Source organism: Serinus canaria, chromosome 3 (genome assembly GCF_022539315.1).
Source record: "Serinus canaria isolate serCan28SL12 chromosome 3, serCan2020, whole genome shotgun sequence".
In the NCBI taxonomy this organism is placed as follows: Eukaryota; Metazoa; Chordata; class Aves; order Passeriformes; family Fringillidae; genus Serinus; species Serinus canaria.
In genome coordinates, this window is record NC_066316.1 from 41,007,945 (window position 1) to 41,023,743 (window position 15,799).

The window sequence follows — 15,799 nt, forward strand, 5'->3', positions numbered from 1 at the left end:
ATATTTCAAAGGACTTACATGTTTTCTTCATGATGGAAACACAAAAATACAAATCTGCAGTGAAAATAATCCAAGAACCAATAAGAACTCCAAGAAATAAATTTGACTCAAATACTAGGTGATATTTCAAAGGACTTACATGTTTTCTTCATGATGGAAACACACAAAAAAGTCACAATGCTCAATTAAGAGGATAGGCAATGATGTTTCCACTGATCCTTCTGGTCTCGTGGTGTCTGTTTTGCAAAGCTTGGAACTATTTTGCCCTTCACCTAAGAAAGTCAACAATACCAGCTATCAAAATACTATGAAAAAAGGGAAACAGAGAGGATTCAAGAAAGAATTTGTAGTAGTCATGAAAAACTAAGACCACACTCAAGAAACTTCTATTTCAAAATATGGATAGTTCCTAAGAGCCAGTTTTCGTCATTATTATGTGAGGTTTTTTCACATACCTAGAGACAAAATCCAAAGATCCTACTAATGAACTGAAAATGAGTTTGCAGATTTTAGGTGTTTTCATCTCAAGAAGTGACACTGAAAGTCATATTCCAACAATCCTTAAATATGCTGCAACAATCCTAAATATGCTGAGTACGTTTCCACTTAGCCTAAAAATTGTCTTTAGACTAAAGTTACAACATAATCCAAAAGCAAGATGAAAATCCACCTCAGTTCCCTGTTCCCAAGAAGTCTTCAATCCATTCTGCATGTATAATTCACACTCAGAAACTACCAGCATCAAATTCAGCATTAGATACAGATACTACATCACTCTCTTTCAAACATAAAAGTTAGGTCCATAGATTTAAAATAATAACAAGAAATGTAGCAGTCTTTCTCATTAGGGTAGGACTTCAGGATTATTAGGACTTCAGGAAGCTGGACCACTAAGCAGATAAGAATACAACAGTCATTGATCCAGAAGACCAAGTAAGGAAAACCAGATTTCCTTTTCCCTAGGAAAGCCACAGCAGTGCTGAGGGGAAAGGAGTCTGCACCTCACCAGGGAGAGGTGATCTCTCATTGTACCAAGACTGTCACCTACTCATGGCCATCCCTAGGCACAGCAAGGGAATGATCAAACCAGTCTGATACCAGGGAATCACCCTGCTGGGGTTACCAGGACAGTCTTCATAGACTTTTATGTACTCCATGTTACACCACTAGAAATATCACAGCCAGAGAAATATCAAATTATGAAGGCACTGACATAGATTAAAAAAAAAAAAAAAAGAAAAAGCAAAAAGAGAATCATAGGAACTTCAAAGGTAAAGGTAACTGAGAAACAGTACTCTGTTTTGACAAGGGATTAATTTTTAGGCACTGATTCTGTTCTCACTGAGGCCTTGGACAATGAATTCAATTAAAAGAAATACTTAATAGTGCACATGATGCAATGTTTCATGAACAAATGCACTGGCCAGGAATTTATTACATACATACATGCATTATTCCTTCTAGGTACAATACCCAACTACATATCAGCTTCAGTAAGAATTCCATGCCACAGTCTAAGACTCATAAGTCTACCACTTACAATAAATCATCATGGTAAAAAAAGCACACACTCAGTAGCCAGTAACAGCAAGACTATACCATAAAGAGCATTCTAGGAGCATTGTGCTACCTATCTCTTTGCCAGATTTCCACAATTTATTACAGAATTTCTCTTGCTCTTTCTTTAGGTCGATATGTGCTACACAACGGTAATTATGATCACTGATTAAACTGAAGATCCAAAGCTGCAAGAAAAAGAAAAAGCAATTGCAATCACCTTTTGACACTAAAGATAAAGCTTACATGAATACAAACTAAAGATCCAATATTTAAAACCACAGATGTAATTAGTGAACTTTTGTATATGGCATCTCACCATGGACAAGAATTCCAATTAAATGTATCCCTAAGATTGTTAAAGATAATCAAAGATAATAAATTCAAAAGCAGCAAAAGCAGCAATGATTAGTTTGAGCTGTGCATCAAATTCCCACATGTTTATGTGTTTTGAAAAAGGCTCCTTATAGACTACTTCCCACCATTAAAAATCACAGCTAACATGCATGTAATTGCTCACTGGGTCATGTGGGTCATTAATTTCATTTATACCTTTCTCATTTTAGACACCACTACATTTAAAGCTTTAATTTTCTTCAGAATTATTGAACAGTAAGACTGAAGAAAAACATCTGGAAATTATCATGTAAATATATTCTTACCATTAAAGAAGTGGTGAAATGGATATTCATATTTACCACATTTTTATTAGAATTCTCACATGTTGAAATCATAGCCTCTTCCGTTTAATTGCTGTGCATTTCTTTTTCTGGCCAAAATAGGAGAATCTTATTTTTCACCTTTTTTCTTTCAAAACAGATATATTTATAGCCTCTCAGAGTGCTCTTCTTACATAATCATTTATTGTGCTCTTAAAAGTTTACCTGGTTTTCAGGAAAAAGTTTCTGTGTTGTAATAAAGGCCTTATTTACCATTTATGGTTTACACTAAAAGCACTGAATTATGCTTACTAAAATAACTCTTTTAACAATTCAAAAAACTTAGGCAGCTTGTGAATGTTTTTTATACACAGAAGCATCAATTATAGTTGATTCTTGACATAGAGACTGAATTTAATGAACAATTCTTACCTGTCCCTCAGCACATCCCGTGATAATCTGTTTGTTTTCTTCATCAATTAGCAGACTTAGCAAAGGAAATGCTGCTCAAAAAAGAAAGATAAAGGCATTTCTAGAGTAGACAAAAAACAGATATTTAATAGAAATACATGATTCAAAACTGAATCTTCTTTATAAAGACAGGCGAAAAAAGCCCTTACTGCAGTTCTCATGGTTGCACAGAGCTCTGTGTGCCTCAGCCTTTGTGCTGCTGAGTGCTTTCTGTTTGAAGGTCTCTGGACTGCCCATCATCTGTGCTGCTACTGCAGTGGTTTCATGCACCCTGTCACCCAAGCTGCTGTGGCATGGTTTGGAGATTTGTTTATGAAAGTACACTAAAACTGGGAAGCAGACTTTAAAGGAAAAACTATTTACTGTTGGCTTTAAAGGATAGTATGTTTACTGCTACCTTGTCTACAAGAATTATTTTCACTAAACCAACCCAAAACTTCTATAATAATCATAGATTATTATTTAGAGAGGAGGTTTTTTCTATGCAAAAATACATTTAAAAATAGCAAAATTACCTGTTATTATTCCTGACTGATATATTAACTGGCTGGTAGAATAGTCCCACACCTTTGGATTAAAAAAATTAAAAATATATAAAGACAGGTATCTACTTAGATATCTACTGAAAACACAACTTTTAACAACCAACACATGGTGAAAACAGAGAAATGCAAGCACTGAAAGGGATGTTCTTAGAAAAGATTTTTTTTTTCAGCACCTGTTTCCATTTATAAAGGGTTTTGTCCAACTGATAATCATCCCAGGTGAAAAAGGGCAAACTCACATGATATGGGTACACGAAGTATCAGTTTTTCTTAGGTTGATCTCTCAGTGATTTTAGCTAAATTTATGAAAAGGCATACACAAAAAAGAAAACAAAAGAGGAGAGGGGTGCATTGCACACAGTATCCCAGTCCAATAATCCCAAAAGGGAAAATTCAAATTTATATCAGCAGAATCAAAGGGAAATGTTTTCCTTCAGCTCAACATACCTGAAACACTTCAGTTACAGCCAAGCTGATCACAATATTTTATTTCTATTTGCCAGATGATAATAATCACTGAAATTAATACTTCAGTGTGGAAAGTTTTGAATATACAAAACCTGCATTGTTCTTTTTAAAAAGAGTAATTATTTTTTGTTATAATTTCCCAAGCTATTCAAAGAACAATGTCCTTATCTCCATAAAGTCAAAGATACTTTTTACTTACTCTTCAGAGCATATTTAAAGGGGAATAAATAAGAATACTTCCCATATTCACTAAATTATTCTTTTTAAAGTTCATTTCTACAGTTTCCTTGCCTTAAAGGTTCTGTCTTCTGACACTGATATGAGCATACTTTTTTCCCAGGTGCAAAACTCAGCAGCAGTCACCGGAGCCAGGTGTCCATCCAATTCAGCTAGTACAGCTTCATTCTGTGATTAATCAAGTCAAAAATAAAAACAGAATGGACTTCAACATAAAATTGACAATTAAGTGTTTTAATAATGAATAAATCTTGCTAAACATTGTCAAATTTGTTTTTAAAATATAATTCAGTAAGATTTCTCTTATTGAAACTGAAGCTCTGTATACCATCCTGCTGGCAAAGCCACTGCACATTACTTTTGCTTCTTCGGACTGAATGATACAGGAACAGTTTTTCAGATGACCTAAGAATATTTTCTACTTTTAAGTTATTGAGATACTGTTTCATTTCAGCTCTTTAAACTTAGCCTTCTATCTGATATATGATGCCTTATCAAGTTCTAGTTCCTACTTTTTATGACACAAAATTAAAGTTTTTGTTTAATTTTACTAACATTTTTGTATCATAATTTAATTTGAAAGTGAATAAGTAAAAGAAACACCAGTACCATGGCTACAAAGAATGCTATCTCACCTTTGCACTTAACATGTAGATCTGATTTCCAGCACATACGGCCACTTGTTGATCATCTGGACTAAATCTTATATGAAGCACCATTCCCAAAAGAGTTCCTATAACAATTCCTCGAGGTGTAAACCCTGCAGCAATTATATTGTTAATGAGACTCAATGAAATATAAAAATCTGGTGCAGTGAGATTCTTAGAAACTTTGCATAGCAGTTACTAACCGCAGAGCTGTTCCAGTTTCTGTCAGGAATATGTACAGAAAAACACACTGTTTACATACACCAGGGTACTGGGGAAAAAAGCAGAGAACTATGGACCATCAGAATTCCTCCATCTGTCCTGTTGCCTAGACGTGTCTGTCACTCCTTATGATATTAATAATTCCCATCAAATCATGCTTTCTTGCTTCCATTGAATATTGCAAAGGAAAGGATTTTTGGAGTAGGGTGATGTGCCTATGGAACTCACTAGTGCCACGTCCATTTTGGAGGTAAGAAATCCTAACTGAAGCCCAGCAAAACACTGCTTTGAAAAAATACTTCTGGGAGAATATGCCAGTCACTCAGCCAAAAAGTAAAGAGGATTTTCCTTCTCTGCTTTTAATTTTTCTGTGGGAAAAGGCTGAAAGAGAAAGTACACCACTAAATATCATTACAGAGTCAGATAAAACTAGATCTGAAAACAGGTCATGTTTCTATCCTGTCTTCATGATTTTATTATGGTCATCTCACTGGTTCAAGCAGATTGGTTTCTGCTGATCCCTATTTTATAGTGCTGCCTTTACTGATGTGAGGATACTTTGGATATGTCATTAAATTATAGGATTTCATAGGGAACAAATTACCTAGAATACAAGCACAAATACAGGTGTGCTTTCAGGCTTTCATATTAGATGCTGTGGAGTCTTTTCATAATTGATTAACAGGTCAAGGTCACACAAAGAATTCCTTAACTACTTTGACACAGTTTATAAGAAATAATATGAGAAAACATGCCAAGAATGTGCAGAGGATAGTCTGTGGAGACAAAGTCTCTACAGTTCAAGAGCCTGTAGATGGAGAGAAAATGAAAGAATCAAGCAGCAGACAATCTGGATGCTGAATGCCTTTGTATCAAAACCACACACACTCTTTATCTCTCTGCTACTTTCTATTCCTATCTTCCAATTTCCTCCAAATTCATAGTCCCATTTTATTCCCAGTTCCTGAAGTATCCTTTGATTGTCTATGTTACTCTTACATGGATTAAAATTTAATACTGACCTTTATTTATAAAAAGCACTGATATTGTTAAACTTTTCTTCACAACATTAGTTTTCATATTATATAGATTTGAAAATTCAAACTGGAGCAGAGTACAAGAGAACTCCCTCACATTAAGTCATCAGCAAATCTCTATATATAGATAACAAGGAGGAAACTTTTTATAGTGTGGGACAATGCCATGCAACTTTAAATATTGTCACCAAAAGGGGACAGACTGCCACTGGGAATCCAGTGAATCATGACTCTGGGGATCTTGCTTTTTTTTTCTTTTTTTTTTTTTTTTTTTCCTTTCATTATTATTCTACTTTAAAATGAATTTAAGCTTGCAGAGAGGTTAGTACTGTTCCCTAGAATTCAATGCCATTGGCTGAGGCTCCAAACCAAGATGGTGGTCAGGACACTAAAATTCCTATTTTCTGTGCGCTATGTCACCACAATGCTCTTTCACTCATGCACTCTTCTCCCAAATCAGATACTTGCATTGGTCTCACGCACACACACACGCAAAAACGGATACAAAACACTAGTTCAACAAGTATGCCAGAAAAGGAAGTACTTTGGCATTGCATGTTTAATTATGTAGTACTACTATGATTAATTTTTCTTCTGTCCATTTTATTCCGCAGTGGCAGAGCGTCACTGCCTCTGCAGGTCTTCTCTGCTCGCTTCGAGGCGAACAGCACAGCACCTCGGCCAGCTCCGGACGCAGCTCAGCATCGCCGCGGGGCCGCCGCCTCCCGGTGCCGGTGGCTGTGACAATGACAGGACGGGCTGCGCTACAACTCGGCATCGCCGAAGTAGAGCAAGAGAGAAGCACAGCATTAATATGGCCGTTCCTGCTGCTGAATTTGAGTGTCTGAGGAGTGCTTCTCAAAAATAAAACAGTCTTATTATAGAAGGAGCAGAGGGAGAAAAGGAGGTGTTGGGGTGGCCTTTCAAGTTTGTTGCTGCTCAGAAAGTGGCTGGACACTGGTCTGAGTGATTGGTGGTGAATGGCTGCCTTTGCATCACTTCTTTGTTCATACAGATGACACATATATATTATATAAACAATACTCTACCTTCTTGCACTTTCTGCGTACATTCATCAAGATTCCACACTATCACACGTTCATGAGAGGCAGAGCAGACAAGAAGTGGATTGATTTTGCTTCCAAATGACAGTGCAGAAATTGAGTAATGATGCCCTGACAAATATAATGGCTGAAAAATGTAGATAAAGAAGAGTTAAATTAATAACTTCAAACAAAGATTATGAATCATATAAAATTACAAATGGGACAATTATTAATTTTTATTTACAGCTCCAAAATCACCTAAATTACAATACAACTGTATTGGTTTGGCTCTGATGGAGTTAACTTTTTTCATAGCAGCTTGCATGGCACAATGCTTTGAATTTTGTGACAAAAACAGTGATGATAACACAGCAATGCTTTGGCTGTTGCCAAATGCTGTTTGCACAGCATTGAGGCCTTCTCTTTTTTCCCACTTTTTCTCAGTTTCCCCATCCCAATAATAAGCTGAAGATGCTTAAGAGGTTGGGAGGGGACATAGCTGGAACAAATATCTCCGTTTGCTGAACTGGCAAGGGGATATTCCCTACTATATGATGTTATGCTCAGCAATAGAATGGGGCTATTGCATGCAAGAAGGTGTTGAGGGCTTGGGACATGGACTCTAAGGTGGCTGTTGCTCAAAGCCTCTGCTGGGATTAGTCTGGTTGTTCGGGGTGCCTTGGTACAGCTTTTTTCCCTCTCTTCCCTTCACTCATTAAACTACCTTTGAATCTACCTGTGACTTCTCACTTTTTCCACCCCTATGCTCTGCTCTACCCTGCTGGGAAGGAGTCAGCAGGAGACTGGGTAATGGTTTTGCTGCCAGCCAGGGCCAACCCACCACAACAGCTTATTTTATTCTTATCAGAATAAAAAAGTTCATAAAAATGCTAGTACCCTTCCAGCATTGAAGTGAAACCTAACACTTCTACATTAACCTCAAATATTTTATTTATAAATTAGCTTAAAGTAGCAGCCTACCAAGGGCTCTATTCTAGCTTTACCTGAGCAGTGGCTGTGTTCCAGACGCACAACCCATTGCGACTCACAGGGAAAGCGCAGTGATGGTGTCTGCACGCCAGCTGAAAGAGCGGCTCCGGCAGTTTGCCTTTAAACAAATGTTTCTCGCAGACAACGTCGGGATGGCGGCTTCCTCCAGAGGCGCAGCAGCCGGCCCCGGAGCGCTCCATCCTGCGGCTGTGAGCGGCCCCGCGGCGGAGCCCGACCGCCGGGGCCGCCTTCCCCCGCCGGCTGCGTCCTGCCCGCGGGGGCCCACGGCTCACGGCCCCGCCAGAGCTCACTCCCGCTGGAAGGCGGAGAGCCCCGGCCCCGGCCCCAGCCCCGGCGCGCCTGGCCCGGCCCGGCCCGTAACCAGGGCAGCGCCGCCGCTGACGGGAGGCCGGGCGGGACAGCCCTCGGTCGCCCGCAGAGCGCGGCGGGCCGGCGGCGGCAGCCGCTGTCCCCTCACCTGGGCAACGGGACCGGAGACCTCCACCCGGGGCTGCTTCCTGGCTTTCCACAGCGATGTCGTGGGCTGCACAGAAAGCAGCATGGCCAGAAGGTCCAGAAGTGTCCCACTGGTGTCCCACTCGTGAGATGCCAGCTGGAGCACTGCGCCCAGCGCTGGGGATCCCAGGGCAGCACTGACATTGGAGCGGGACCTTAAGGAAGAGGTGAACACCTCTCCTGTAAAGACACGAAGAGAGATTTGCCTTCTTCACAGAATCACAGAGTCAGAATGGGTCAGATTGGAAGAGACCGTGGTGCATCATTTGGGTCAATTTCCTTGCTCAAGCAGAGTCATTCTAAAGCACATGGCACAGGATTGCATCCAGACACATTCTTATCTTGAGAGTTTCCACAACCTCTCTGGGCAATCTGTTCCAGCGGATGGTCACCTGCACGGTTCTTCCTCATATTCAGGTGGAACTTCTTCAGAATGGAAAAGAGAAGGCTCTAGGGGCACCTTACAGTACCCTGTGAATATATAAAGTGAACATATAAGATGGAAAGAAACTTTTTACCAAGATCTGTAGTGTCAGGATAAGGGGCAAAAATATTAAAGTAAGAGGGGGTTGATTTGGATTGAACAGAGGGGGCATATTTTTTACAATGCAGGTGGTGAGGCACCAAGCAAAACAAACCTTCTATTTTCCCCAAGTTTGTGGATGATGCCAAATTGGAGGGAGCAGTCAGAAACAGGCTGATGAGAATTTCATGGAGTCCAACAAGAGTCAGTGGAATCCCACAGAGTAACTCCATGCAAGATGAAATGCTGAAGGATGAAGGGGCTCCCCAGAAAAGGAGACAGACATCCATCTGGACAAGCTGAATATGAGCCACCACGCTGCCCTTGCAGCAGAGGCAGCTAACTGCATCCTGGGCTGTGTTAGTAATAGAGAGTAGCCAGCAAGTTGTGGGAGTGATCCTTCCCCTCTATTTGGCACTTGTAAGGCCATGCCTGCAGTGCTGTGCCCAGTTTTGGGGATTTTGGTACAAGAAAGATCCTGATATACTGAAGCAGTTTTAGTACAGAGCAAGAAAGATGGTCAGGGAGCTGGAGAAAATGATGTACACAGAGAGGCTGAGAGAGCTGGGTCTCTTCAGTCTGGAGAAGAGACAGCTGAGACTTGATTGTTGCCTACAACTACATAATTGGAGGATACAGGAAAGACAGACTTTTCTCAGAGGCACTCAGTGATAAACTGGATCTTGGGGAAACCCAATTAGGGTCATACCAAATCAGTATCTAATTTTTTAAAATATCATGACAGTGGTTGAATATCAGAAAAGGTTTCTGAAGAGAGGTTGTGGATCTCTATATCTGGTGTTGTCCAGGAGTCAAATGGACATGACCCTGAGGAACCCAATTTAATTAGAACTGTTTTGAACAGGAAGGTGGACAAGAGGAGTCCAGAAGTCCCTTTCAATCTTATGATTTTATAACCAAGTTTTTGATCTGCAACAACTTAAACCGTTTTGATGAAGATCAGTCAATATCAACCTCAGCTTCTTTTCAAACAGATACTTTCTATAGGGATGTCTTAATTGTGTCTGTCTGTAATCAGCACTACAAGCATTTTTGCCCTATATAAGCATCAGATATATTATCACTGACAACTTAGTCCCCCTGTGCTTGCTAGTTTTGCCTGGAGAAAGTACCAGCCCTAATTCCCTTTACTGTGTGCATGTGAATTTGGATAAAGCCGCTATATTGAGAACCACCTGCACAGAGGCAACTCAGTGCATTGCACGTGACACTGTTTTTCTGAACTGTGACTCATGGCTGGGAATATTAGAGAAAATTTTATTCTTAATATGATGGTGACAATTTTCATGAGAAATAAAGTGATGAATGTGTTTATGACAGTTTAGTCATTGAGAAAGAAAAATAAATGCTGACACAGCAAAAAGGGTGCTGTTCTGACATGCAAACAATGCCTGGGAATCTTAAAGAACTTGTTCTGAAACAAGTTGTGTCTCTGTAACTGGTTCTAGGCAGTTAAGTACTCTTTTTAACAATTTTTTCCTGACTTTATTTTCACCTTTCAGTGTTTGTACCTAGGATACTGTCAACAATCTACTATCCATAACAACTAGTAGCAATCCAAAGAAGTATCAGACATCTTGGACTGATTTCTTGACTGATCATTATTGACATGTAAATGTGCAGAAGGAATTTTATACCTCACCACACCCCCATGGAACACCTCTGACTATTATTTTTTATTTTTATTAATATATTATTGCATAGAAACTCCTGTTTCTACTATGCAACACAATGCTAAAAGACCTTGGCTCCACATATTCCCACACCCTGGGTACTGACCTTTCTCAAATCACAGAATCACAGAGCCAATTACCTTGGAAAAGACTTCTGAAATTACTGAGTCCAATCTATGACCAAACAGCACCATGTCAACTAGACCATGGCAGTAAGTGCCATATCCAGCCTTTCATGATACAGTATATACTATATATATACACACATACAAGGGACAAGTAACTCCAGCACCTCCCTAGGCAGCCCATTCCAGTGTCTAATCACCCTTTCTGTGAAGAATTTTTCCTGGTGTACAACCTATATCTCTCATGGCAAACCTTGAGGCCACTGCCTCTAGTCTGGCCGTTTGTTGGCTTGGAGAAAATACTCCAGACTGGCTTCCACCTAGTTGTAGAGAGTGATAAGGTCTCCCCTGAGCCTCTTCTTCTCCAGGATAAACAACCCCAGCTCTCCCAACTGCTCCCTATAGGACAAGTGTTCCAGACCCTTCACCAGCTCCACCGCCCTTCTCTGGACTCATGCCAGCACTTCCAGTGAAATTGACATCTGTGAGGAAGATGAAAGACTGCTGGAAATAACAGTTCCTTATATCATGCTTTTGTGTCCAACAGTATATTTGTAGTAGTCTCAATACTCAATCATAAGAAGACCTTTAAAAATGAGGTCTAGCAACTATAATATTTTAATGTTTTAAGCAGAATAAAAGTCCTAATACAAACAAAACTGATTTCAAAAAAGGCAAAATTTATCAGAATCTGCATTTGGCAGTCTTATGCAGCCAGTCTGTTTGAGCTAGTAACGATATAACAAGTTACATGGGTTGATGAAATTAGAGGGCTTTGAAGATAGACCATTAGCTCAGTTAGCACAGGGCCCTTGGGGTACATACACAGGCTCTCTTGAATCTCTCAGTACACAAGGCACTCCATGTAGATTTTTGTTTCACTTTTAAACTTTCACTCTTGCTTATGATTTTAAGCAGCTCAGCCAAGTCAAGGTAATTTTTCAAATCAATGGGTATTCAAAAACGGTGTTGGGTTTATTTTCTCTCTGTCATACTGCTTTTCTGTTCTGTGATCTTAGGTCAGGTTTATGCCGACAGCCAAATAAACTGTCAATGACGCACGGAGGCACACCTATCCTCCAACAAACATCTTACACCCAATCTCAGCGAAGCTAAGGACGCCGCCTCTAATTTCAGGGGTTCGTGATGAAAAGCGCTTTCTACGATCTGGGCGTACCAAGCCCTTCCCGTCCCGCCCTCCCCCAGGCCCTCCCCCAGGCCCTCCCCCAGGCCCTCCCCTCAGCCCGCCCGCCCCGCTCTCGCGATATCGGGGGCGCGGCCGTGCCCGGGGCGGGGCGGGAGCGCCCGGCAATGACACGGCGCTCAGGGGCGGTGCATCGCCTCCACCCGCCCCCAGCCCCTCCCTCCGCGGGCCGGGCTCTGTCGGGCGCACCGAGCGGCTCCCGGGGCGCGCAGGGGGAGAGGCGTTCCGCCCCACGCGCCGGCTCCTCGGCGCCGGCCTCCTCTCGGCCTCCGCGCTGCTCCGGGGCCCGCCCCGGGGAGGGGCTTTCCCGCGGCGCCCCGGCCGCGCTGCGCTGCCGCACGTCCGCGAGTCCCCGCTGCTCTTCCTCGCCGTGGCTGCGGCCTTGCCGGAGCCGGAGCCCCGCGGCAGGTCGGAGGTGAGCCGAGCCCCAGCCCCCGGCCGGCGGGGCGACGCCGGCCCGACGCGGCCAGCCGGCGGGAGCGGCGAGGAGCCGCCCGCTTCCCCCGGAGCCGCCGCCGCCCCCGGCGGGGGGCCCGCCCGCGGGGAGGCGGGGGCGAACTGGGGCGGGCAGAGCTCCTCGTTCGTGACTCTGTCCAAGGTCTCTTGGAATCGCTTCTCCTCCCGAGCGCTGTGCCAGCGCCACGACGCTTTCGTTTTTTCCTAGATAACTTTAATTATTTTGTGGTCAGATGTGGAGCTCCTCTTGTGGCTCCGCGCGGCTTTTTCATCACTACTTCGATGGACAAGTGACAGAGTCAGCTCCCCACTACGGTCGAGACAAAGACTGGTTTTTTCCTGTGGTTGTTGAGGGAGTTCTGTCAGTCTGGCAGGTTCAGCACATGCTGCACCTCGTTCTTTTATGCAGTCTTTGCAGAATTGTGATCTTTCAGTAGAGAGGCCTCTAAGACAGAAAACGTCAAACTACGGAAACAGTTGGGCATTTTTTTTTCTAATTTTTTTCTGCCCTGGATCCGTTCAGTTGTAGAACTTCTAACATTTAAGTGTCATCCCAGTGAAGGTAATGCAGTTTGTTTTGATGCTAGCAGGGTACAAAACGAGTTACAGGCAGCTTTCTGGTTTCAGATAACTAGTCCTTATGGAAGAATTAGGGGATGAGAATCTTCCTCTTAAACATAAGTTGTTCAGGCTTGTGGCTCCTGTGATTTGCATGTCAAATTCAGTCAGCTGTATGCTCTGGAAGCCTTCAGCAAGGTTTGGAAGTTGCTGCTTTGCACACAGAGACTTAGTGCAGCTGTTCAGAGGGCTGGAGTGTGGCAGGCATGCTCAGGCTGCTCGACTGGGAGTGTGCAGCGAGGAGGGAATAGGCTGTAATAGCCTTGATCTTGCAGCAGTCCTTTCCATCTTCTCCTTGTCCCGGTACCCTCAGCTTTATCTTCTGTACCCAAGTGCTGTAAAGAGCTGAGCGTTTGTACTGTAACAAAACCTTCTTGAAAGTAAATGCATTTTTTTCAGGGAAAATGTGCTCAATTTGGTCATAGAAACAAGCCATACATCAGGATCATGAATTAATGTATTACCTCATTAGATAATTTGTTTTTATTTCTAACTCCATCGCAATGCAAGCTGGAATGCCTACTGCTTCAAGTCCACATCCAGATTTGCACCTTTACTGTCTTTTGAAGTTGAGAGGATGAGGATGGGAGAACAAACAGGATGCTTTAAGCACCTCATATAAAGTTAAGCCTCTTCAAGCAAAAGCCTTCCTCTCCTTAATTGTTTTTTTGGTTTTTTAAAGTGAAGCTAATAGCATTATTGGGTTTCATCCCCCCTGGCTATCTGTCAAGTTTGGCATGCATGCAGGAAGAATGAAACTTAAGTCTCTATGTCAGTTCTGTTGAAAGAATACTGGTTTGATTAATTTCTGTTTAACTTTTGAAAATGTAAGCCATTTTATTCTGACAAAGTTCTGAATCTCAGAAGTGGTTTCTGTGACTATTAAAAGATACAAGTTAATGAACACAACTGAAGTTAAATATGTATGGACTAGAGACGATTTATAAAAATTACCAAATTAAAAAATAGATTACTTCCAAGAAGGGAATATACTAAAATCTGAATTTTGCTTTAAATTCATAAGGTAACACACGGACACAGGAAGAATCCAAATACAACTGAAGATCATGGCAACACACTGGAGAAGAATCCTGACAGTATTTGTGACAGCTCAAGTACTATTTGTGGTGAATGCCTTTGAGGAAGAGGACGTACCAGAGGAATGGATTCTTCTTCACGTTGTCCAAGGTCAGATTGGAGCAGGAAACTACAGCTATTTGAGACTAAATCACGAGGGAAAGATTGTTCTTCAGATGCGGAGTTTAAAAGGTGACGCAGACTTGTACGTGTCTGATGTGACACTGCACCCCAGCTTTGACGAGTACGAGTTACAGTCTGTGACTTGTGGCCAGGACATCGTCCACGTGCCCGCACACTTCCGCCGCCCTGTAGGAATAGGGATTTACGGCCACCCCTCTCACCTGGAGAGCGAGTTTGAAATGAAAGTGTACTATGATCGAACAGTTGTACAGTACCCGTTTGGTGAGGCTTCTTACAACCCTGAGGAGATGGAGGCAAACCAGAAATACTCACAGTCTACAGAAGATGAATCTCAGGATGAGGAGTCTGTTTTCTGGACTATACTTATTGGAATCTTGAAATTAATACTTGAAATCCTTTTTTAAATTGATACACACTGGACTTAAGTCACACTTCATCCTGTTAAATTGGTATGAATGACATGCTGTAATACCTAATACTCACTATGTTTCCTGAAGAGATATTCGGGTTACATTTCCAAAACCAGAAAGGAAGTGGGGAGAAAAAGCCATATTTAATTTTATATTGTAAATCCTCCCCAGTATGTAAAATGAGCAGCCAGGACAGTGTTTGCAGTGCTCTTCAGAGATCAGGGCTTAAAAATGAATGTATAGTTGGGATCTTGTTAAATTCACTTATAAAATAGGTGCTTAGGAAAATCAATTCCAATTCAGTATTTTCTATTGTTTTTATAAAAAAAATGAATAAACTACTGTACTTCAGCCCCCCTCTCAATTTAGAGCATATTTAAAAATAAAACCTGCTTCTTTTCTGAGCAAGCATCTCCAGTAAAACTGATCTGCAGCATGTTTGAGTGTATTCATGAAGCTGCGGAGCTTAGGGTGAAGGAAGGAGAAAACAATCACCAAAGGGAATAGATGGTCTGTATTTTGACTGCATGTGCTCTACATCACATCAGCCATCTGTCAAACAGAGGTTGGTCCAGTCACTCACCACCACTACAAGTCCATGACCTGAATCAAGTGCATGTTGCTTCTTTGCCGTTACTGCAGGGAGAGGGAGCCTTCAGCTGTTGTTACTTGTCAATATGACATTTTCGTCTCATTAAAAACAACACAGCCTATAGGTATCTCAAACTTGAGAGGTGCTTTCTTACACTTCCCTTGATAGCTTTTTGTGATTTTTTTTCCAAGCACATATTTATGAATAAGTCATTAGCTTGCACAGATTTCTGCTGAAAGGGATTTGCAGTATATTGTAAGAAGGTTATCTCCTGCCTACTCTTCCTTAGAAGTTACTTTTACCAGGAATACTTTTTGCTTTGGTTGAGTATTTCAGAATAACCAGTTGCTATGCAAATAAAGTACATTAAATTGCTCTGTAATTTTCTTTTCACAGGGCTTACTGATAAGTGCACTGAAATAAACAAGTACGTTGCTATAATTTTATACAAATGCATGTGTAATTTAAATTTCATTATTGAAAACTTCTCTTTTTTGAGTGGTAATTTGGCTTGCCTCTCTCAACACCTGACAAGACAGTAGTGACTTGTATCACAAAAAA

The 15,799-nt window shown here is 41.5% G+C and overlaps 2 protein-coding genes across 4 annotated transcripts in view; one reads left to right on the forward strand and one right to left on the reverse strand.

The window, feature by feature from the left end:
• WDR27 (WD repeat domain 27) overlaps positions 1–8,079 on the reverse strand; it is an 89,151-nt gene extending 81,072 nt beyond the window's left edge. Inside the window, exons 1-8 of the mRNA XM_050973060.1 lie at positions 7,894–8,079; positions 6,893–7,034; positions 4,573–4,697; positions 3,992–4,105; positions 3,203–3,254; positions 2,649–2,719; positions 1,631–1,745; positions 140–272 (exon numbers count right to left, since the gene is read on the reverse strand). Of these exons, the coding sequence (XP_050829017.1) occupies positions 140–272; positions 1,631–1,745; positions 2,649–2,719; positions 3,203–3,254; positions 3,992–4,105; positions 4,573–4,697; positions 6,893–7,034; positions 7,894–8,079 (938 nt within the window). The remainder of the gene's footprint in view (positions 1–139; positions 273–1,630; positions 1,746–2,648; positions 2,720–3,202; positions 3,255–3,991; positions 4,106–4,572; positions 4,698–6,892; positions 7,035–7,893) is intronic.
• Positions 8,080–12,108: 4,029 nt separating this feature from the next.
• On the forward strand, positions 12,109–14,999 carry C3H6orf120 (chromosome 3 C6orf120 homolog). 3 transcript variants are annotated; one of them, XM_030236584.2, is made up of 2 exons: positions 12,109–12,356; positions 14,040–14,999. In XM_030236584.2, the coding sequence occupies exon 2, from the start codon at positions 14,083–14,085 to the stop codon at positions 14,638–14,640; it is 558 nt and encodes a 185-aa protein (XP_030092444.1). In that variant the 5' UTR covers positions 12,109–12,356; positions 14,040–14,082; the 3' UTR covers positions 14,641–14,999. The 3 variants fall into 3 exon arrangements, with proteins under 3 accessions (XP_030092444.1, XP_050828055.1, XP_018772585.1); XM_050972098.1 differs by lacking the exon at positions 12,109–12,356 and adding an exon at positions 12,391–12,880 and having other exon boundaries at positions 14,046–14,999; XM_018917040.3 differs by lacking the exon at positions 12,109–12,356 and adding an exon at positions 12,398–12,959.
• Positions 15,000–15,799: the final 800 nt, after the last annotated feature.